At 39.6% G+C, this 25302-nt stretch overlaps 2 protein-coding genes across 4 annotated transcripts in view; one reads left to right on the plus strand and one right to left on the minus strand.

Moving 5' to 3' along the window:
- MGST1 (microsomal glutathione S-transferase 1) overlaps positions 1-20694 on the minus strand; it is a 175579-nt gene extending 154885 nt beyond the window's left edge. For all 3 annotated transcript variants that reach the window (XR_013830512.1, XR_013830513.1, XR_013830514.1), the window contains exon 1: positions 20313-20694. The gene's annotated coding sequence lies outside the window, so the exon portion shown is untranslated. The remainder of the gene's footprint in view (positions 1-20312) is intronic.
- Positions 17435-25302, plus strand: part of SLC15A5 (solute carrier family 15 member 5) — a gene marked incomplete at both ends in the record, with an annotated part of 90257 nt that continues 82389 nt past the window's right edge. Inside the window, 1 exon segment of the mRNA XM_079936974.1 lies at positions 17435-17795. Within this exon segment, the coding sequence (XP_079793100.1) occupies positions 17435-17795 (361 nt within the window).

A 25302-nucleotide genomic window follows, 5' to 3' on the forward strand; every position in this document is an offset into this window, starting at 1 on the left:
GCTTCAGAATTCTACTGAGCAGAGGCTAGAAAGAAAACAGTCAAGAAAACCTAATATAGGTTGAAGAGGTTTTTTTCTTCTCTTTTTTTCTTCTTTTTTTTTAATCACTTCTATTTGACAGTGAAAGAATCTCCCAAGGGAAATAGTAGACGACCTGTTGCTTGATTCACTTAAACTCAGTGGACAAAAACACCAGAGGGGAGCAATTTTGCCTCAACTCCCCAGAGGAACAGGGTCTATGTGGAACTAATAATAATTTTCCATCTCTAATTTTGATGACACGAAAAACACAGCTATGTGCTTATTTGATCCAGTGTTGGGTTGGATTCTAGCAGCAACATTTCATATCAACTGAAGTCTGTTAATTACGTGTGCTGGGACACCAGCCAAAAGACCATTACAATAGTCCAAAGGGAATAAAATAAAAAGTTTTAACATGGATCCTTCCATCAGGAACAGAGGATTGGCAGTGGAAGGAAAATTTCATTACAGCTGAGGTGTGACTCATTTGTCAGATGTTGAAGTAAAAGAGGATTCTCCATGAGAGAAACAAAAGAGATACCTTGAAAAGAGTTAAAGGAAGTTGTTTGCTGATCAGTAAATGACTTGGGTATGTCCACTGGTGCAATGCTGGTAACAGTGAGGTCATATAAGCATTTGTTCATTCATTTATTCAATCATTCAAAAAACAGTTTTATCACCAAGTACTTTGCCAGATGCTGTCAGTTTGAAAAAGAATAATACTCCATCCATGTCTGCAAGATAGAAGGACAAAGTGGGGAAAAGAGATATAAATAGAAATGATAAGTGATATCTTGAAGCACAGTGTTACAGAAGCACAGAGAAAAAGCATGTCATTTTCCATGGACTGAAGTGTAGGGACATCTTCCTAGAGGTCAGGAAACCTGACATAATCTTGAAATACAAATAAAACTTAGCCAACTGGAGAAGATAGTATTCATGAAATAGGAGACAGCATGGGCCAGAGGAAAGAAATTAAGGCCAGAGTTGTGGTGGGAACTGTAAGTAGTTTGGTGTTGATGAAGCAGAGAGAGTTGCTGAAGGTTGAGAAACAGAGAGAGGCCAGATTACGGTGAGCACTGTGTCTTCTCAAGGAGCAAGGGCTTCATTCTGGGGAGTGACACAGTAAACAGAGGATCACGGCAGCTGAATAGAGAGGGGATTATAACGTCACCAAAGTGGAGACAGGATGATCTGTGGGAAGTCTCTTACAGTAATTACAGCTAGGCATCGCAAGGGAACACTGAATAAGGAACACTAAGGGTAGAAAAGAGGAGACAATCTGAAAAATATCTGAAAGTAAAGTGGGTACAGCCATTGACTGGATGTGAAGGCTAGTGAAAGAAGCCTCAGAAGCTTAAATGAGAAAGGGGAAGGGAGGATAAAGAAAGGTAACAAGAGACTTAGCCAGGACAGAGGCTGAAAGAAACCATCATAAAGAGCTGTAGGGAGTCATCCTGAGTTCCTAAGTAATCCTGGTAAACCACGCCACCTTCCTGGGCTCGCATCCTTATTTCTACTTGTAGTACTTGGTTTGATGTCATTTAATAACACATCCAGATCTATCATATTTGGTTTTCCATTTTTGTTTTTTTTTACTAGATAACATATATCTGTATGCTACACGTAGAAGTACCTACACGTGTACGTTTTGGTTGACTGAATTTGAATCTAAATGTCCTAGTACCCACTGTGCCTTGCCTTCTTCCAAATAAGATGCCAAGCTAGTTTTCGAATGCTCTGTTAGGCCCATCGTTTCTTCCTCTTTTCTTTATTTTTCTATCAGTGTCTCTAACAGACTGAAGCATGACTGAAAGTTACCATCCAATCTGATCATCCTGCAGCACAATTCTGATATAAATCAGCATTTTCATTATATAAATCTCAATTTTCCGTTCAAATGACCAGTATATAAGGCATTACGTTTCCTGCCATTTGGAATCTCTGACTCATTCAGCGCTTACCTGTATGAGCGAGAAAAATGATAAAAATCAAAACATCATTTTGGTAGCTGTTCAGACAGATGAGACTCTAACATGGCCTTTCTATTTCTAATTTTTACTAATCTGCCCTGACATATAATTGTTTTCATTCATTTAATAAGTATTTATTGAGCACTATTTTGAGGTCCTTGAATGTTTCTGTGGGGGGGGAGGGGAAGAGCAAAAATCCTGCTGTTATAAAATTCAATTCTACTATAGGGAAACGTTCAATTAAATGTGTGTGTGTGTGTGTGTGTGTGTGTGTGTGTGTGTGTGGTGTATATGAAGAGGAGTGGGTAGATGGATAGATAGATAGATAAATTAACAACTTGAGAAGAGTAAGGCATATTAGATGAGGGGGTTCCTAGGATGTGGGACTTGCAATGTTAAAACCAGGAAAGTTCCAGGCAAACCAGGACAAGTTGGTCCCCAGAGTGTAGAGTGGGGACTAGTAAGCAATTTTAAAGAGGAAGCTCAGTGTAGGCCTAATTGAGAAGATGGTATCAGAGCAAAGCCCTGATGGAAGTGAGGAAGGTGGATCCGTGGTTATCTGGGGGAAAAGCATTCTAGACAGAGGAAAGGGCTGAGGAAAAGGCCCTACGATGAGGACATGTTTGGTGTGTACGGACATAGTGGAAATATGTAGCCCAGACGGCAAAATTAAAAGAGTGAAGTTTTAATCCAACGAGCAGTCCTCAAACGCAGTATCTTCTACTTCTTAACTCTGATATTGACCTCTCCAAACTCTCAAGGGGAATACTTTCACATTATTGGAAGTATAAAAACAATAAGTTTAAATAGCTAGAGAATGGATAACATTATATTTGTGCTGAATCAACAAACCAGAAGAACTTGAACCCCCAATTCATTGTAGCCGTTCTTTAATATCCTTTGAGTCATTTAGACTTTGTCAATATAAACAAGCCCAACATGAAACCAATCAATATAATTTTTCTTCTGCATATGTCTGCCTTTGCCTTAATAATAAAATATGAGTGTGGGAATCCTAAAACATTCCAAAAGTATTTGGTACAACCATAGTAACCCCAGCCTTTCTCCGTACCAAGACTAAGTCAGTATTTCACAAGAAAAACAGGAACTTGCGCGTTCACTTTATTTTAGTTCTTGTTGACAGCGTAACTGGATAATTCACACTGAAGAACATCTTTAGCTGAGAAGGACTTTATATGGATTTGTTAGAGCTCCTGTTTCAGCAAACCATGCAATTGCATTAAATTTCGTATTCATTTTGCATGTCGTGGGCAGAGTTTACCTGTTCAGCTAGAGTGGACACTTCAAATAAAACTGGATTTACAGACCCCAAGTCTTTCCCCCCTGGTCATTTTCTACTCAAGGATACATTTTGGCCTAACAGGTACCACATCACAACAGAAGTCCCTTTCTCTTCATTTTTTACTACATCCTAAGCAATTTCTCCAAGGACTTCCTCAGAGTTATCTGCAGATGGGAAAGGCAATTCACAATGCAATAAAATTTATAGCTCATAAAATTATGAATAAGCCAAACGTTAAAAAAGAAAAGTTAAACTAGGTTTAAAATGATTTTTATAATATCCACCACATGAATTGACACAGAGAATGAATTGCAAATGTAAGGGAAGGCAACAACTAAATGTTCTGTGCTATCTGGGTGTTAAATGAGGACTGTTGGCACAGCATAAAGAGATTCAGGAAATAGTCACTGATTTCTCTCAGTAGAGGTGGCCAAAGTAAGGTACAAAGTAGGTTTTTTTTAAAAAAAAAAAGATTAACTGGGTATGACTATAAGCAAAAGCCCCAAAAGGAGGAATTTGGAAATTAGATGATGAAATGAAGTGAGTCAACCCAAATCATCAGTGTGGTTTTTGTTGTGGTTAAAAAGAATAAAAATGCAAAAGGAAACAAAACATTAGACCATCCAAACTCCTTTTTCTCTGAGTAGTAGAAGTTCTTTTTAAAAAGGAATATTAGAAGGGTTACTAATATTCAGAATAAGCTCAGTTTTCCACTTCACTTGCCTACCTAACATAGATACCCTTGGAGAAAATGACATTAGAACTTAGATTGAGGAAAACAGATATGATCAATATCTAATCCAGAATTGTCAAGTCCCCACAGGGTTGAGTCTTTGGTGGTCTTCTCTTCCCACTATACACACCTTTTCTGGATGACCTCATCTATTCTGTTGGCTCCAATGATTATCCACACATTGATGATTCCCAGGTCACCATCATTATGGCTCATATTCTCATGTCCATATTTCTGTACCTGAATATCTGAATGTTTCTTGGTAACTTCAACCATATGCCCCAATTCAAGCTAAATGTACTTTTTCTTCCGTATTTTCCATCCCAGTTAAATGTCATTCACCCAAGTGTGTGTGGGGACCCGGGGAGGGAGGGGATGAAGTTACCTTCCATACATCCCTCTGGGGCCAGTATCCGTGGCCCATTCCATCCAATCAGCACACTCAGGCATCAATATCTAGGACATGCCTATTCGTTTATCTCTTCCTATCCATTTCCAGTATTACTTTTTCTTAGGTTCATTCGGGCCTTTTGCCTACTTTGCTCTGTATCACTGGAGATTGACCTCTGAAAACTCTGTTTCTGAAGCTCCCTTACCAATTGGATTCTACTTCAGTTTGATCAGTTGGGGGACGGGGGTTGTGCACATGTGGAAAATTGGAGGCCTGAGAAGGGTGACAGTCCAGGAATACCCAGCCACACAGGGACCCAAATACTCCATGTTTACCAGGCTGCAGGGTTTTGCTCACACTGTTTCTCTATGTAGAGTTCACTTTTTCACCTTTTCCACAAGGCAAATTCCCACTTTCTTCACAGCCAACTCAAATATCATCTGATCGTCCCCTCACCTCAGGGGAATAAATCCCTCCTCTTATACAGGTGTCTTATATAGGCATTAAGGAACATGCTTAAAACGTGTTTGAAAACACGTTCAGTACAGCACTTAATGTGCCAATGAAACTGGTTCCTCATCAAAAATACCAATACCTTGTTTATTATTAAATTACATAGGTACAGTTTATTTCTTATCTAACTTGACATTTGACTCTTCAGTTCTTCCAAAATCTCCTGGGCAATCCCACCCCGGCTGCCACTCCCATTTCCTTCCTACATTCCCACATAAGCAACTCTTTTTCTGACTTAAATATTGAAATCCTTCTACCTGTCTTGTTCTGCCTTTGTTTTACTCGCCCCACCCTCCTTGAATGGCTTCAACCACTCTTATGGTTCCTTTTAGCCTCGGTAAATACATGACTCTTAATCTATAGCTCTGGTCCAGGTTTGTGTCCTCCGCTTCAGATATGAATACTCTGGACGTCTATTTCAGTATGTCCCTCAGGCTTCTCAAAAGCAATATATCAAAACTTAGTCCATTATCTTCTTCATTCCCACATACCCTCCCACTACAGAACCCTTCCACTCATCTGTGTCTCAGCAAATAGCACTGTGGAATTTCTCCAGCCAGAAACCTGAGAGTCAAGATTGATTTTCCCTCCCCTAGCACAGATATTTAAATCCATCAGAAATTTTTGTAATGTTTTCCTCCTTCATGACTCACTAATCCGTACCCTGCCTTCTACCCTCATTAAAACACCCATAAATAGGCTGTCATCATTATCACCCGGATCACGCCTCTACTAGCCGGTTTCTATGGCCTCCTATGCATTCTTCCCGTTGCTGCTGGAAAGATGCCCTTTGCGGCTCTTTAGAATATAGTTCTGCCTCCATCAACCCACAGCTGGAAATTCTGACGGCTTTCTCCTGAGTTCAGCGTAAAATCGAAGCTCTATATCATGACACAAGACCCTCCACGATTTTGCCCCATCTCACTCATCTCTCACCCCTCCTTCTCTTCACGCTGTGCCCTCGTACTATCAAAATATCTGCAGTTCTCAGACTCTCAATTTGGTTTCACGCTGGACTGCTGTGGCCCACTCCACCCTCTTCCCAGAATGTACTTCCCTCCCTTCTTGACCTGGATCACCCTTTGCACCTCGAGATTTCACAGAGGCATTACCTCTTCCAGAAAGTCTCTTCTGTACAATCTCCTTCAGGTGCAATTCACCTGTTATTCCATGATGCCCTGTGCATATTTCTATGAAAATAACTGTCACTGTTTCCTAATTGTATTTTTATTTGGTCTCTACCATCAGACTATGAATTTCTTGAAGGCCAAATCTCTGTCTTTTTCTCTGGGCTCCCCCTACTTACTACAGCTTTCTAGCACACAACAGATATAAAATAAATATTTTTTGAATGAAGGAAGTAATCTTATCATAGTTATATGTATATGTATAAAGCATATCTATAATATACTTGCTGGAGGAAATTGAAAATTAAAGATGACTTTATTCATCTTTGAATCCCTAGCATTCTAGCAGAGTGCCTGATACACAACATGTGCCTAATAAGTGTTGAATTTTCATTGGTCTTAAATGGCCTAGATGGATTGATTTCCGTGCCTCAGTTCATTGGAAAATCATGCCAACCCTCCGCTCTCTTTTCCTACGCACACTACTGAGTAGGTTAGTTGTCAGTCTGTCATTTGAGGATGTATATTGGGCAAAGCACTGTGAAAAGCTTAAAAGGTCTGGTCTTTGTTCTCTTGAGATTTTTACAATGTAAATACATACATAGATGCATATATAAGCTTAGTATCAGAGTCCATCACATGGACAAGATAGACAGGATCTTACTAGCCCTATAAAATATTACACCACAGCCCCTGTGCTCCATGGATTCAGAGATAACATTGTTCCCATTTGTATATGCTGCTTTGCAATTCAAAAACTTTCTCAAATCCAGTATCAAGAGCTAGGAAAAGAGTCAGAAAAAGACATCTCACTCTATGAGATAACTCGCTCTAATTTCCTCATTAGTGAACACGACATCGTCATAAAGAAAATCTGCCAACAATCTGATATAAAAACGTACATGCATCATGAAAAATAATTGCTGTTCAATTACTACTGAATTATAAAGCCGTCATACAGGTGCAATAATGCAAGAGCTTTGAAAGTATGAAAAACTGCTCAGCTTAGGTAATTACATGTGTTTGAATAAAGTCCCCAGAATAAAATTTGCAGAGTTTGAAGAAACAAATCAGAATCAAAGTGCCATTTATAATTATATAGTTTTAAATTTTCTGTTTTTTCTCCTGCATAAATTTTGAAAGGACAGGGATAATTTTTTAACTCTTGGGTCCAGGGAATGAGAGAGAGATAAGTAGCTCTTCCTTTGCTTTTTACCTTCCCACCTCTCAAATTGGATCCACAGGGACAGTACTACCAAGATAGAAATCTAGCTATAACCATGGTAATTGCATCTTTTAAAATAGTTAAATCTTACTTATGCCCTGTGCAGAGTTTACATATATGAAAAGTAAAATTTATAGAAAGGCAATTCTATTACTACTGTGAAAAGGATATATTTCTTGTAAATTTCCAGGGTTTTTAGCAAGGGAAATTAGAATCAGAAAACTAGACAGCGCCTTAAATATCATGTAATCCAAAGCCGTTGGTCACCATATAAGGAAACTGAGGTCCTGAGAAGTTAAGTTTATTGTACAAATGTGTGTAGTTAGTAGGAGAACTGGGTCTAAAAGCATTTCTACAATATTATGGACTTCATTAAGCATAAACTTTACAAGTCCAGGTCAATTTCTAATTTTCAAGACACTCAACCTTCAGAGCTCTAAGACAGATTTTTTACCCAACTACAATGCTATAGAAATAAAATTGGACTGGCAACAAAGGGGCATGAATTTTATTGCAGGACAGGCTGTTAATTAGTTAAGTTAGCTTAGGCAAATCACTTCACCTCTCAGACCTTCAGGTGTAAAACACTGTAAACCAAGGAGCTTGGCCAAAATGTCCTCTTCCGGATTTAAAATTGTATAATTTTGACATTAGGTGCTAGTTGATCTAAAATGATGAATTTTAAAAATTAGAGGCCACCAGTCCTACCCCTGTACCCACATCTCCAATCCTCCCTCACCCTATGGTAAGATGCCTTCCTTAAGCCATCATTCTTTCAAAACACATCTGTTAGTTTATGACCAAGCTCATATTCTAAGGGAATGATTGGTTTAAAAGTGGGTGCTTTAACATTCATCAACATTTTAAGTTTTCAAGGCCAGTACTATAGAGGTTAATGATTTCCTTCTACATATCTTCCCTAAAATTGGTGCAGGCAAAACCCCAAACTGAGGTGAATGACAAGAAATTAGTTTTACCTTCACACTGATTAACATAGTATGTGATTCATCTGCTTACTTTTTTCTTTTAGTGAAGATATAATCTAGTGTTAAAAATAACAGCCAAATTGTTTAGTTTACTCCAAGAAATAAAAAAAGAAGTGATTCAAAACATTAAAATTAAAATCAAAATACGTGGATGGACCTAGAGACTGTCATACAGAGTGAAGTAAGTTAGAAAGAGAAAAACAAATATCGTATGTTAACGCATATATGTGGAATCTAAAAAAATGGTATAGATGATCTTATTTGCAAAGCGGGAATAGAGACACAGATGTAGAGAACAAATGTATGGATACCAAGGAGGAAAGCAGGGGGGTGGGATAAATTGGGAGATGGGGATTGACATATATACACTATTGATACTATGTATAAAGTAGATAACTAATGAGAACTTACTGTAAAGCACAAGGAACTCTATTTAATGCTCTGTGGTGACCTAAATGGGAAGGAAATCCAAAAAAGAGGAGATATATGTATACGTATAGTTGATTCACATTTCTGTACAGTAGAAACTAACACAACATTGTAAAACAACTATACTACAATAAAATTTTTTTAAATAAAATAAAATAAAAGGATATGGAGCGAGTGGAACAAATACAAAAATAAAATAACATAAAGGCTATTCAGCTATTTAAAAAACCAAAATAGGGCTTCCCTGGTGGCACAGTGGTTGAGAGTCCGCCTGCCGATGCAGGCGACACGGGTTCGTGCCCCGGTCCGGGAAGATCCCACATGCCGCGGAGCGGCTAGGCCCGTGAGCCATGGCTGCTGAGCCTGTGCGTCCGGAGCCTGTGCTCCGCAACGGGAGAGGCCACAACAGTGAGAGGCCCGCGTACCACACACACACACACACAAAACGAAATGAGCAACACTTCTTGTAGAGTTCTGTGCGAGTGAATGTTATTTGTGTCTGGGTATATCACAGCCACTCTCAGACACTAGACACAAACTGAAATAACATTCCAGGCACTGTTCTAGGCAGTGGGGTATAAAGATAAACATGAAACCGCCCCTACTCTCAACACATGGTCAGTGAAGAAAATGCAAACTAATTGAAAACTATGTATTAAGAGAGATGTACACAATGTCTTAAGAACACAGAGAAGACTATCTTTGAGAAGCAAAAGAACTTTGAAAAATTTGTTTTTATTGCAGTATAGTTGATTCACAATGTTGTGTCAGTTTCTGGTATACAGCAAACTGATTCAGTTATACATACAAATATTCTTTTTCATATTCTTTTCCATTATGGTTTATTATAGGATATTAAATATCGTTCCCTGTGCTATACAGTAGGACTTTGTTGTTTATCTATTTTATATATAGTAGTTTGTGTCTGTTAATCCAAAACTCCTAATTTACCCCTCCCCCTTTTCCCTTTGGTAACCATAAATTTGTTTTCTATGTCTATGAGTCTGTTTCTGTTTTGTAAATAAATTCATTTGTATCATATTTTAGATTCCACATATGAGTGATATCATATGGTATTTGTCTTTCTCTTTCTGACTTAACTTCACTTAGTATGATCATCTCTAGGTCCATCCATGTTGCTGCAAAGGGCATTATTACATTCTTTTTTATGGCTGAGTAGTGTTCCATTGTATATATATACCACATCTTTATTCATCTGTCTGTAAATGGACATTTAGTTTATTTCCATATCTTGGCTACTGTAAACAGTGCTGCTATGAACATTGGGGTGCATGTATCTTTTCATATTAGAATTTTGTCTGGATATGTATTTTTTCTGCCCAGGAGTGAGACTGCTGGATCATATGGTAGTTCTATTTTTAGTTTTTAAAGAAACCTCCATACTGTTCTCCACAGTGGCTGCACTAATTTACATTCCCACCAGCAGTGTAGCAGGGTTCCCTTTTCTCCACACCCTCTCCAGCATTTGTTATTTGTAGACATTTTAATGATGGCCAGAGAATCAAAAGAACTTTTACTGAGAGTGTGATACTTATGCTGGAGTTTAAAAAATGAAGAGGTTCCCTGAGTGAATGGAAAATGAAAGTATTCCAGGCAAAAGAAATAGCATGTGAAAAAGAATGAAGAGATAAAAGAGCACACCATAGCTGTGCAACTGTGAGTATGGGATCCAGCTCCGTGGCAGAACTGCAAGGGGAGATTCTTGTTACAAGTCAGGAACTTGATCATAAAGGGCTCTATGTGCCGGGAAAGAATTTGTAATGTGATTCCATAGTCTAAAGGAGTTGTTCTCAAACCTTAAGCAGAAGATCAAATTCAGATTAAAAAAAATCTCCAGGGCCTTTATGGAGATTTAAATACAGGAGTGTTTTCCAATATCTTGGAATTGGAAATGATTTTAGGTGATATGTGGATTGAGCGTTAAATAACATGGAATCCTGTGAAAAGTGGTTGCTTATGCATTATATCCCAATCATTTTTTATCACATAAAAGAAAAAGCATCTTATGACTGTAGGCTCTGGAGTCAGGTCACATAGGTTCAAGTCCCTGCTCTCCTATATATTAATTATCTTGAATAAGTTATTTACATTCTGTGCCTTAGTTTCCATTACTATAATAGAGGTTTCATAAAAATAGTATTTACCGCCTAAGATGGTTTCAAAGATGAGTGAATGAATGCTTAGAACAGAGCATGACCCAAAAAGCACTTAATAAATGTTAACTGTTATTTTTAATTAGCATTATAATATTTACTTTTACCTTCTATTTATGGCAAGTGATTCCATTTACGGTAATCATTTTAAATTTCCTTGTTAAATGGGCTTACTTTATTTTTGAAAGTAAATCATTTTAAATGACTATTAAGTAATTAGTATCAATATGGCAAAACTCAGGACAGTCAGAGGGGCAAGAGAGTACACAAACTGATGACAGTGATGTACAAATGACTGAGGTTTGACGTAGAAGGAGGCAATGTTGGAGCAGTGGTGCAAGGAGAAAGGTTAAGAGCTCAAGCTAACATAAATCAGAAATGGTGAAGGAAAAACAAGGATTTGTGAAATATTTAACAGGTTGGATTGACAGCACTCCCTGCCCCCAAAGTCGAGGATAGTACCTGCCACATGGTAGGTACTAAATAAAAACTTTCTGGGAAAAGGTAGATAAGGAAGAAATAAAGAGTCGAAGACATAGTCTAGTTTGAATATTTGAGTCATGAACTAGAAAGTCGAGCAAGAGACCAAGGACCTGGAAAGAAGATAATGAGTTAAGCTTAGAATGTGACGAGTTTGCCTTTTCAGTAGAAATCTAGATGGAGAGGTCCACGCATTTACCAGGAACCCAGGAGAATGTCTCAGTTAAACATACAGAACTGAGAGCTATCGATTCCCTATTCTTAAGCTTGTCTTTCTCTTTCGTTCTTGGTCAAAGCAGGAAGAAAAACAGGGGCACTATGGGTGGTGTCTGTAGAAGTCAGGATTCTCCAGAGAAAGAGAACCAATAGGAAGTGCAAATATATAGTAAGAGTCTCATTTTAAGGAATTGGCTCACATGATTAGGGAGATCTGTTGGGTCTAAAATCTGATCGAGGGGGCTGGCGGGCTGGAGACTCAGAAAAGATTTAGAGTTCGAGTCCATAGGTAGTCTGCTGGAAAATCTGGAAGAGCCGATGCTGCAGGTGAAGTTCAAAGGCAATCTGCTAGAGAATTCTCCTTCCTCCGGGGGAATTAGCCTTTTGCTCTACTCAGGTCTTCAGTTGATTGGATGAAGCAAGCTGCTTTACTCAAAGTTACTGATTTAAATGTATTAATAAATCACATCCAAAAACATCGTCACACAAACATCCAGAATAATGTTTGACCAAATATCTGGGTATAGTGGCTCAACCAAGTTGGCACAGAAGATTAACTATTACAGTGTACATGCTATAACTCATTCCCACCTTACTTACTTTATACAAATACACCTTCTAGGTAGACTTCAACGCAACAGCAAGATTCATAATAATCATCGCACAGTAGAGGAAAAACCCCTTAGGAGTGCAATGGCCTTCATTCTTAGTTATCCTCAGAGAAAGGAGAATGATGGTACATTTTCTATGTTCTTGGGACTGTATGAGCTATGATCTGTGGGGGGCGGAAGTAAATCTCCTCCACACTTGACAGAAGGATCGAGGTATAGATACTATACAACCGCCGGAGCCTCTTTATAATAGAGGAGTAGGGGTTAACACAGAGAAGGTCGTTTCCCAAAACGAATCCATAGCCCAACGTGTACATTTCCAGTTCCACTTTACAACCAGATGACGAAGCACAAATTGCTCTCCAACAAGTCTTTGATGCACGGTTTTTAATAGTTAAATTATAGTAAGACCAATCCCCATGTTCTTGACATTGTTTTCAAATCAGCTACGAAACCTCATAGTCAATGGAATTAAATGGAATCGATAGGCCTAAAAGAACAAATATCTTCCACTGACCTTTGTGCATAACATTTACGGAGAATTATTGAGCTAGAAAAATCTTCCCTTAAAAACACTTATTAAGGGACTTCCCTGGTGGCGCAGTGGTTAAGAATCCGCCTGCCAAAGCAGGGACACGGGTTTGAGCCCTCGTCCAGGATCCCACATACCACGGAGCAACTAAGCCCGTGCGCCACAACTAATGAGCCTGCACTCTAGAGCCCATGAACCGTAACTACTGAAGCCCGTCTCCCTAGAGCCCGTGCTCCGCCACAAGAGAAGCCACCGCAGTGAGAAGCCCGCGCACCGCAACGAAGAGTAGCCACCGCTCTCTGCAACTAGAGAGAAAGCCCATGCACAGCAACGAAGACCCAATGCAGCCAAAATAAATAAATAAATTTATTTGAAAAACATTGTCTAAAAAAAAAAAACATTTATTAAGTGTTTAGAGGACCTATGAAAATTATCCTGTAAGTACACATAAAATGTGAAAGTATTACTGCAACACGCTGTAAAATCATTTTGGAAGACACTACAGTTTTCTCAAAATTCATAATCAACTTGGATATATTTTATAGAAATGCTTTTTAATCCTACATTGTTAAAAATAGCCTCCTTAAAAGTAGGGCTTGGGCTTCCCTGGTGGCGCAGCGGTTGAGAGTCCGCCTGCCGATGCAGGGGACACGGATTCGTGCCCCGGTCTGGGAAGATCCCACATGCCGCGGAGCGGCTAGGCCCGTGAGCCATGGCCGCTGAGCCTGCGCGTCCGGAGCCTGTGCTCCGCAACGGGAGAGGCCACAACAGTGAGAGGCCCGCGTACCGCAAAAAAAAAAAAAAAAAAAAAGCAGGGCTTACATTTCTGGTATGTTCCCAATGCAACCCTTATGGGATCAGAAGCATTCAGGTTCTGGGTGCTCAGTAAAAATCATGGGTAGTCATTAGGTCATCAAATAAGCTTCTGACTAATTTTTTCTAATAAATAAGATACATATTTCAATACCTACAAGTATGGTCAACATTATTACCCCACATGTTGACATGACTTTTGTCTTTCCAATGAAAAATTCTAGTGATAAGTATAGTTTTTACATTCCAAAAATAATACAGGCTTTTTAATTTTAAAAAATGCCTGAAATTTGCATTGTAATTTGACATTATATATCAAGATGTCTAAAAACTTTCCCACACTTTAACCCAGTAATATTGTTTCTGAAAAACCAGCCTAAAGATATAATCCGGGAATGGGAAGCTTTAAGCACAAATATTCATTAAAGTATTGCTGATAAAGCTGTCTTTTCTTTTAAATGTGGTTTCATGGTCCAAAGTTAAAGAAAGACTGACTTATAACTGATCTGAGACAAATGTAACTAACCCAAAATGGAGGAAGAGTTAAGTGAGCCATGTATCTATCTATTAACGCAACCACAAAAATTCATGTTTATAAAAAGTTCACAATGGCATGTTAAAGTGCTTATAACATTACTTACAAAAGGGGTAGAAAACATACAGTAATTTTATACAATTTAAATATTTAAAGCCTACTAATAAAAACTAGCCATGAGGGGACAACATCAAAAGAAATGCTTCAAAAACATTCACTGTTTGTTTTTTTCTTCTATTTTGAGACATTTTCCAAATTGTATCTAATGTGCATACCTGTTTCTATAATGGAGGAAAAATATCACTTTATTAAGGGTGGCACGGAGTGGGAGGGGCAGAGAACAAGCCCGAGGGTGTTGGGGGTAGGATAGGGTTGCATAAAGCTAAAGTATGCCTAAGTTCTCACTTAAGGGCTCATGTGTGTTGATGAAGATGGTATGCAGTATATCCTGCCAAGTGAATCCTGCCAAGTATATCCTTCTCAAGTGAAGTTGGAACTTGTCCTTTAAGCTCATTCTGAGCTTGGTATTGAGAAATACCAATAAGAAAGAGGTGCTTTGCTGTTGTTTCAACACTACTCAGCAAATACTGTTGCTGTCCCTGAATAACCACCCTCGCACGACAGGTCCCCACCATGTGTGTCATGTTCTTGGGCAAGGATGCACAGAAGTCAAACACAATCATCACCAGGCCCCGGGAAGAGGCGGTGCTGCCCTGCCTGGGAAATCACACTCCAAGAGACCTTTGTCAGATACTGGCTAAATATATCAGCCAGTGGCTGGGGACCAACTTTCCCTTCCATTTGCAGCAAATAAAAACAAAGTATCACTGAAGACTCTTTGTAAGTCACAGAAACCTAATGGGGATAAGTTAAACCAAAATTGATTGGAAATTGAGTCCTTTATAGAAGGAAAAACTAATCATGTCTCCTTAAAGGATAAGGACCATGGTGGCGCTGAGTTCTCCATCAGGGCCACGTGGGCAATCCCTTTTTGGTAAGGCCACCTGACTCAGCTTCTACCATTTCTAATCTTGTCATTCCACTTATGATAAAAATGCCTGTGGAGAAACAGCAAAAGTACTATCTTAGACCATGTGCTGATCCCCTTGGCCAGGAGAAAGCCCCACCGAAATCTCAAGTATAGATGGATGTCATTCCCCAAAGGTAGGACGGCTACAGGCTGGGGTTTGCCCTAGACAATCCCAGTGTGTATCTGTTTTTTAGGAATAACTATAAGTAGCATCACTTTCACTCACAAACGTGTCCAAGTTTCGATAATAAATTGCATGATCACTCTATAAAAAGGAAAAACAGGGCATTGTTACCAAAGGGGGGAGAAGTGATGCTGAGTGGATGAAAATAGCCGCCATTACGAGACTCTTAGAAGAGGTCAACACAAAGTGTTTTGCACCCAATCTCTCAGGTTAAAGATAAGAATTAGCATCAAAAGCTTTTATCAGTCTTTTGCTTTCGACTCCAACATGAAAATAACATTCCTATACTCACCCCCTATGTTTTGAATTATTATGACTTTGACCCAATAATTCCATTCCCTTGTCTTCCTATGTCCTTGCTGCTAAACCCCTAACTGTTAAAATGTTCCCTTTTACGGCTGCTTTTTTTTTTAAATTTTAGTATATATATTTTTATAATATTGTGTTTCAGGTGTACAGCAAAGTTATTCAGTTATACATATGTATTTTTACAGATTCTTTTCTATTATAGGTTATTACAAGTTATTGAATATAGCTGTGCTATACAGTAAAACCTTGTTGTTTATTTTATATATAGTCGTGTGTATCTGTTAGTCCTAAGCTCCTAATTTATCCCTTTGGTAAATTTATCTCTTATTTCCCCTTTGGTAACCATAAGTTTGTTCCTATGTGAGTGTATTTCTGTTTTGTGAATAAATTCATTTGTATTATTTTTTTAGATTCCACATATAAGTGATATCATACAATTGTCTTTCTCTGACTTGGGCAGAAGATCTAAATAGACATTTTCCCAAAGAAGACATACAGATAGCCAAAACGCACATGAAAAGATGTTCAACACTGCTAATTATTAGAGAACTGCAAATCAAAACTACAATGAGCTATCACCTCACACTGGTCAGAATGACCATCACCAAAAAGTCTACAAATATTAAATGCTGGAGAGGGTATGAGGAAAAGGAACTGCTACACTGTTGGTGGGAATGAAAATTGGTGCAGCCACTATGGAAAACAATATGGGTTCCTTAAAAAAGTAAAATAGAGTTACCATATGATCCAGCAACCCCACTCCTTGGTGTATGTTCAGAAATGACAAAAACCCTATTTGAAAAGATACCTGCATCCCAATGTTCATGGAAGCACTATTTACAATAGACAAGACACGGAAGCAACCTAAGTGTCCATCGACAGATGAATGGATAAAGAAGATGTGCTATATATAATATATACACAATGGAAATTAGTCAGTCATAAAAAAGAATGAATTATCATACGGCTGCTTTTTCAGCTTAATTTGTGCTCTTCTGCTTTCCGAAACAGAATGTTAACATCCATTCACCCAGCTGAAGGGTCAGGGTGATACCTGATCCAATATTCCCCAAAGCATGTGTAGGATAGTTGCTGTACCCCTGTTGCCGAGTAATAATGAGTCAAATAGTGCCTTTCACTCTGATTTCCTCCGAGAGGCTGTTCTACAAGCCTGGGGTCAACTTAAAGGAAGACGGGTTTTGTTTAATATTTTCTCTTTTCGTTAGTGCACTTAAATTACTTTCTTGCAAACTCTGCTTGTTACCTAAATGTACTAGCACTTCTGTTACCTAATTAGCTTTCTTATCAGAATTCCAACCAAAAATAACAAGAAATGTAATAATGATAAGATATCCTGCCCCCTCAAAACAGATTTCCTTTCGCGCTTTATCTCTTGGTACTGTTCTGGCTTGTTTAATTAAAGTATCAGAAATTATTAGACTCAAATTATTTCTTGATCTAGTGCTCAAATTCTCCTGAAAAACTGCTTCTTCTGCCTCCGTATTTAAACTTTATCAGTGTGAGGCAGATGAGTTTCCACACGTATTCAACTGGATTCATGTAATTCAATATAAATTTGCAGGAAGAGCCTAATTTAGCCTCTAAGTAATTAGACGAACAAATCAGATTTGGCTACACTGAGCTACCATGGTTTAAATACTCATGTCTCTTTTCTTGTGCTCTTCGATCAGCAAAATGAACAACACTAATGTGCAAAAAAAACGTATGAAACTTAGCATGGAGTTGTGAAATTCAAAGCAAAGATCTTATTTATTTTTTCATTAGAGGAGTGGGGGAAAAATCACCAAGTTCAAACCACTAGCATAAGTAGTCTTCAAGGAGGGTAGTCATGTCTGTTACAGGCTTTAAAAACACGGATGAGAAAGTACCCTTAAATCACAGCATTGAGAAGGAGAAAACTATAAGACATATTGGTTATTTGTCTCCATCATACTCTGTGAAAAAATTTCAAGTTGGAATCTGTTTGCTTCTGGTGGAGCTGTGTGAGAGGTTCACTTTCTTTGAAGTCGTCTGCAATATGATCCCCTTTTGCACCGTCAAGCTTGGCTATCACAATTACCAAGCCGCCATTTTGAACTTGTGTTTTATTGGAACGTCAATCCTTACCCCGGTGTTTGCAGGATGGCTTGCTGATGTATGTCTAGGAAGAAACAAACTGGTACAGGTTTGCTTATTTCTGCATTTTCTAGGTGAGTGTCCACTTCTGACTGGATTGTTTTACAACTTATTTTAGTGGATTTTTATTAGAACGTTTGATTTATGCTATACCCACTTTGTTTTAGCATAAGATGTAATAAATGAGCTAAGAATGTTGCTTCAATTTAGTTTATTCTCTGTATTATTTGAGGGATACTACTAAGTGTGTGTGTGTGTGTGTGTGTGTGTTAGAGGATGCTTTGATACTTTTATCATTGCACTGATTATATTTTATAATAATTATCTCTTTAAATGTCTGTTTTCTATACTCTGCAGAATTCCCTCCTTTCCCCCCTTCCTACCACAAGCCAAAATTTGTGACAAATTCTATGTGAAATATGAAGTTCATTTGCTTCACAACTAAAGTGAAGTGTGCTAAAAAGTTGTTTTGAAGTACATGTAGAAACGTTTTCATCAAAAGGTGGTCTTTTAATTAGTCATATAATAATTAAGATTGCACTTGAAGACATGATTTCCATATTATGAAGTATGGCTACATGCTAAAAAATGAATGAATTTAACGCTACACTGTGCTTCTTTACATAACAAAAAAGAAATAGATCTACAAAAGTTTGGGAGTGACGTGATTGCAAGCAATGTTGGGGAAATATCAAATTTGTCTGATATGAAATAGAGATCAAGTTGATGAACAGTCTAGAAATTTAGGCTGGGAAGTTCAGGTTGCTCTTCTAGATAAGAAGGAGTTACTGAAGATATGAACACATTTGTGAAATGCTTCAATAAACAGGACTGACAATCACAGTGAGAGGTTAGAGACAGAACAGAAAATCTCAGGATGTTGGTCTAGGTGATGGAGAAGTGTCAATCCAGGAAAGAACATAAAACCATAAAAACTCGTCAACTATGTAAGGTCACAAATATGACGGAAGGACAGAAATTAACTCCAAGTTCTGAGCTGAGGAACTTAGGTAGGCAGTTCATCAAAACTGACCAGTGCAGCAGAAACGCAGTTCTGGGGGACAGGGGAGGTGAATGAGGAAGTGATGGGTATCAGCTACTCAACCTACACACAATTCCAATCAGACGGTAAAGTACCATTCACTGAATCGATCAGAGCGTGATTCAAACTTGTAAGCTTCTTCATTGTTTCAGTTCCATGAAATAAAAACTAAGTCACTGCATGGCAAATATTTGTTCACCATTCCATAAGTGTTTCTCATTGACTACTCTGTGCTAGACATTGTTCCAGGATCTGGAACCCAACAGAGAAGAAAGCAGTCTCTTTTCTTATGAAGTTGACTTTCTGATGTGGGGAGAGGGAAAATCAAGTAATAAATAGCTATTATGTTGGATGGTAATGTGTGATGATGAAAAAAAAGCTGGGGAAGGGGACAGGATGGACTAGAGAGTGACAAGGTGGCTCTTCTGTGTCAGGGAATGTTTTCTGATGAGGAGACATTTAAGCATGATTTACTCTTCTTCACTTGGTAACAGGTCATGTCAGTGGCATTAGGTAACTTCTTGTTTAACATGGTGATTGCCATCAGTCTAAATTCCTGTGTAAGTCATCAGACTAGGACTGAAGTCCCAACTTAGAATTTGGCAAACAGAAGGCAAGTCAATTCCACGACCATTCAGTTTCCTACTCAAAGTTGTTTCCTGGTGTCCCCCACTCATGGATGTCATAAAATTCCAACCAGTCACTAAGTATCAGAGGTTCCATCAAAAATGTGTCTTCTGTCTGTATTGCTACAACCTTAGCTCAAAAATGCAGCCTTCATCTTCTTGACCATTACAGTGGCCTGCTTACTGGCTGTCAGTCATCAGTGTGACCCCAATGCTGTTTCTACCAAAAAACACTGACTTCCTAAAAGAATAAATCTATACATTGGCTCTATTATCTAAAATGTAAAAGCCAATTTAGTTTATAAGAACCTTTAGAACCTGTCCCAAATTTACCTCTCCAAACTTCTGTCTCAGTACACGACCCCAATCAGGCGGAACTTCTCCTCACGGGCTTCCCTACTTTCCTAATGTTACATCTGCTCTTTTCTCTGCCTGAAATTGTCATTTTCCTTTACCTTTCCATCCCATATCCGAGACATGAAAACTCCTGGCCCTTCCTTCAAGATTCATGTAGTGGGAGGCTTCCGGGAAGATGGCGGAAGAGTAAGACGCGGAGATCACCTTCCTCCCCACAGATACACCAGAAATACATCTACACGTGGAACTACTCCTACAGAACACCTACTGAACGCTGGCAGAAGACCTCAGACCTCCCAAAAGTCAAGAACCCCCCCCATGTACCTGGGTAGGGCAAAAGAAAAAAGAAAAAACAGAGACAAAAGGATAGGGACGGGACCTGCACCAGCGGGAGGGAGCTGTGAAGGAGGAAAGATTTCCACACACTAGGAAGCCCCTTCGCGGGCGGAGACTGCGGGTGGCGGAGGGGGAAGCTTCAGAGCCGCGGAAGACAGCACAGCAACAGGGGTGCGGAGGGCAAAGCGGAGAGATTCCCGCACAGAGAATCAGGGCCGACAGGCACTCACCAGGCCGAGAGGCTTGTCTGCTCACCCGCCGGGGCGGGCGGGGCTGCGAGCTGAGGCTCGGGCTTCGGTCGGATCCCAGGGAGAGGCCTGGGGTTGGCGGTGTGAACACAGCCTGCAGGGGGTTAGTGCGCCACGGCTGGCCGGGAGGGAGTCCGGGGAAAAGTCTGGAGCTGCCGAAGAGGCAAGAGACTTTTTCTTCCCTCTTTGTTTCCTGGTGCGCGAGGAGAGGAGATTAAGAGCGCTGCTTAAAGGAGCTCCAGAGACGGGCGCGAGCCGTGGCTAAAAGCGCGGACCCCAGAGACGGGCATGAGACGCTAAGGCTGCTGCTGCCGCCACCAAAAAGCCTGTGTGCGAGCACAGGTCACTATCCACAACCCCCTTCTGGGGAGCCTGTGCAGCCCGCCACTGCCAGGGTCCCGGGATCCAGGGTCAACTCCCCCAGGAAAACGCACAGCGCGCCTCAGGCTGGTGCAACGTCATGCCGGCCTCTGCCGCCGCAGGCTCGCCCCGCCCTCCATGCTCCTCCCTCCCCCCGGCCTGATTGAGCCAGAGCCCCCGAAGCAGCTGCGCCTTTAACCCCGTCCTGTCTGAGCGAAGAACAGACGCCCTCCGGAGACCTACACGCAGAGGCGGAGCCAAATCCAAAGCTGAGCCCCTGGGAGCTGTACGAACAAAGAAGAGAAAGGGAAATCTCCCAGCAGCTTCAGGAGCAGCGGATTAAAGCGCCACAATCAACTTGATGTACCCTGCATCTGTGGAATACATGAATAGACAACGAATCATCCCAAATTAAGGAGGTGGACTTGAGAACAAGATTTATTATTTTTTCCCCTTTTCCTCTTTTTGTGAGTGTGTATGTGTATGCTTCTGTGTGTGATTTTGTCTGTATAGCTTTGCTTCTACCATTTGTCCTAGGGTTCTATCCGTCCGTTTTTTAAATTTTTTTCTCTTAATAATTATTTTTTTATTTTAATAACTTTATTATATTTTATATTACTTTATTTTACTTTTCTCCTTTCTTTTTTTCCTTCCTTCCCTCCTTCCTTCCCCCTTCCTTCCTTCCTTCCTTCCTTTCTTTCTTTTTCTTTCTTTCTTTCTTTCTTTCTTTCTTTCTCCTTCTACTAATTCATTCTTTCTACTTTTTCTCCCTTTTATTCTGAGCCGTGTAGATGAAAGGCTCTTGGTGCAGCAGCCAGGAGTCAGTGCTGTGCCTCTGAGGAGGGAGAGCCAACTTCAGGACACTGGTCCACAAGAGACCTCCCAGCTCCACATAATATCAAATGGTGAAAATCTCCCAGAGATCTCCATCTCAACACCAGCACCCAGCTTCACTCAATGACCAGCAAGCTACAGTGCTGGACATCCTATGCCAAACAACTAGCAAGACAGGAACACAACCCCACCCATTGGCAGAGAGGCTGCCTAAAATCATAACAAGTCCACAGACACCCCAAAACACACCACCAGACGTGGACCTGCCCACCAGAAAGACAAGATCCAGCCTCATCCACCAGAACACAGGCACTAGTCCCCTCCACCAGGAAGCCTACACAACCCACTGAACCAACCTTAGCCACTGGGGACAGACACCAAAAACAACAGGAACTACGAACCTGCAGCCTGCAAAAAGGAGACCCCAAACACAGTAAGATAGGCAAAATGAGATGACAGAAAAACAGCAGATGAAGGAGCAAGATAAAAACCCACCAGACCTAACAAATGAAGAGGAAATAGGCAGTCTACCTGAAAAAGAATTCAGAATAATGATAGTAAAGATGATCCAAAATCTTGGAAATAGAATAGACAAAATGCAAGAAATATTTCACAAGGACCTAGAAGAACTAAAGATGAAACAAACAACGATGAACAACACAATAAATGAAATTAAAAGTACTCTAGATGGGATCAATAGCAGAGTAACTGAGGCAGAAGAACGGATAAGTGACCTGGAAGATAAAATAGTGGAAATAACTACTGCAGAGCAGAATAAAGAAAAAAGAATGAAATGCCAATAAAATGGACAACCTGGAAGAAATGGACAAATTCTTAGAAATGCACAACCTGCCAAGACTGAATCAGGAAGAAATAGAAAATATGAACAGACCAATCAGAAGCACTGAAATTGAAACTGTGATTAAAAATCTTCCAACAAACAAAAGCCCAGGACCACATGGCTTCACAGGCGAATTCTATCAAACATTTAGAGAAGAGTTAACACCTATCCTTCTCAAACTCTTCCAAAATATAGCAGAGGGAGGAACACTCCCCAACTCATTCTACGAGGCCACCATCACCCTGATACCAAAACCAGACAAGGATGTCACAAAGAAAGAAAACTACAGGCCAATATCACTGATGAACATAGATACAAAAATCCTCAACAAAATACTAGCAAGCAGAATCCAACAGCACATTAAACAGATCATACACCATGACCAAGTGGGGTTTATTCCAGGAATGCAAGGATTCTTCAATATATGCAAATCAATCAATGTGATACACCATATTAACAAATTGAAGGAGAAAAACCATATGATCATCTCAATAGATGCAGAGAAAGCTTTCGACAAAATTCAACACGCATTTATGATAAAAACCCTGTAGAAAGTAGGCATAGAGGGAACTTTCCTTCAACATAATAAAGGCCATATATGACAAACCCACAGCCAACATTGTCCTCAATGGTGAAAAACTGAAAGCATTTCCACTAAGATAAGGAAAAACACAAGGTTGCCCACTGTCACCACTCTTATTCAACATAGTTTTGGAAGTTTTAGCCACAGCAATCAGAGAAGAAAAGGAAGTAAAAGGTATCCAAATCGGAAAAGAAGAAGTAAAGCTGTCACTGTTTGCAGATGACATGATACTATACTTAGAGAATCCTAAAGATGCTACCAGAAAACTACTAGAGCTAATCAATGAATTTGGTAAAGTAGCAGGATACAAAATTAATGCACAGAAATCTCTTGCATTCCTATACACTAATGATGAAAAATATGAAAGAGAAATTAAGGAAACACTCCCATTTACCATGGCGACAAAAAGAATAAAATACCTAAGAAGAAACCTACCTAAGGAGACAAAAGACCTGTATGTAGAAAACTATGACACTGATGAAAGAAATTAAAGATGATACAAATAGATGGAGAGATATACCATGTTCTTGGACTGGAAGAATCAACATTGTGAAAATGACTCTACTACCCAAAGCAATCTACAGATTCAATGCTATCCCTATCAAACTACCACTGGCATTTTTCACAGAACTAGAACAAAAACTTTCACAATTTGTATGGAAACACAAAAGACCCTGAATAGCCAAAGCAATCTTGAGAATGAAAAACGGAGCTGGAGGAATCAGGCTCCTTGACTTCAGACTATACTACAAAGCTACAGTAATCAAGACAGTATGGTACTGGCACAAAAACAGAAAGATAGATCAATGGAACAGGATGGAAAGCCCAGAGATAAACCCACGCACATATGGTCACCTTATCTTTGATAAAGGAGGCAGGAATGTACAGTGGAGAAAGGACAGCCTCTTCAATAAGTGGTGCTGGGAAAACTGGACAGGTACATATAAAAGTATGAGATTAGATCACTCCCTAACACCATACACAAAAATAAGCTCAAAATGGATTAAAGACCTAAATGTAAGGCCAGAAACTATCAAACTCTTAGAGAAAAACACAGGCAGAACACTCTAGGACATAAATCACAGCAAGATCCTTTTTGACCCACCTCGTAGAGAAATGGAAATAAAAATAAACAAATGGGACCTAATGAAACTTCAAAGCTTTTGCACAGCAAAGGAAACCATAAACAAGACCAAAAGACAACCCTCAGAATGGGAGAAAATATTTGCAAATGAAGCAACTGACAAAGGATTAATCTCCAAAATTTATAAGCAGCTCATGCAGCTCAATAACAAAAAACCAAGCAACCCAATCCAAAAATGGGCAGAAGACCTAAATAGACATTTCTCCAAAGAAGATATACAGACTGCCAGCAAACACATGAAAGAATGCTCAACATCATTAATCATTAGGGAAATGCAAATCAAAACTACAATGAGATATCATCTCACACCAGTCAGAATGGCCCTCATCAAAAAATCTAGAAACAATAAATGCTGGAGAGGGTGTGGAGAAAAGGGAACCCTCTTGCACTGCTGGTGGGAATGTAAATTGATACAGCCACTGTGGAGAACAGTATGGAGGTTCCTTAAAAAACTACAAATAGAACTACCATATGACCCAGCAATCCCACTACTGGGCATATACCCTGAGAAAACCATAATTCAAAAAGAGTCATGTACCAAAATGTTCATTGCAGCTCTATTTACAATAGCCCGGAGATGGAAACAACCTAAGTGCCCATCATCGGATGAATGGATAAAGAAGATGTGGCCCATATATACAATGGAATATTACTCAGCCATAAAAAGAAATGAAATTGAGCTATTTGTAATGAGGTGGATATACCTAGAGTCTGTCATACAGAGTGAAGTAAGTCAGAAAGAGAAAGATGAATACCGTATGCTAACACATATATATGGAATTTAAGAAAAAAAAATGTCATGAAGAACCTAGGGGTAAGACAGGAATAAAGACACAGATCTACTAGAGAATGGACTTGTGGATATGGGGAGGGGGAAGGGTAAGCTGTGACAAAGAGAGAGAGAGGCATGGACATATATACACTACCAAACATAAGGTAGATAACTAGTGGGAAGCAGCCGCATAGCACAGGGAGATCAGCTCGGTGCTTTGTGACCGCCTGGAGGGGTGGGATAGGGAGGGTGGGAGGGAGGGAGACGCAAGAGGGAAGAGATATGGGAACATATGTATATGTATAACTGATTCACTTTGTTATAAAGCAGAAACTAACACACCATTGGAAAGCAATTATACTCCAATAAAGATGTTAAAAAAAAAAAAAGATTCACGTAGTGTTCGTTGCTAGCTCCTCTGTGCTCAGCCACGCTCTG

This window comes from Stenella coeruleoalba (genome assembly GCF_951394435.1).
Source record: "Stenella coeruleoalba genome assembly, chromosome: 11".
Classification (NCBI taxonomy): Eukaryota; Metazoa; Chordata; class Mammalia; order Artiodactyla; family Delphinidae; genus Stenella; species Stenella coeruleoalba.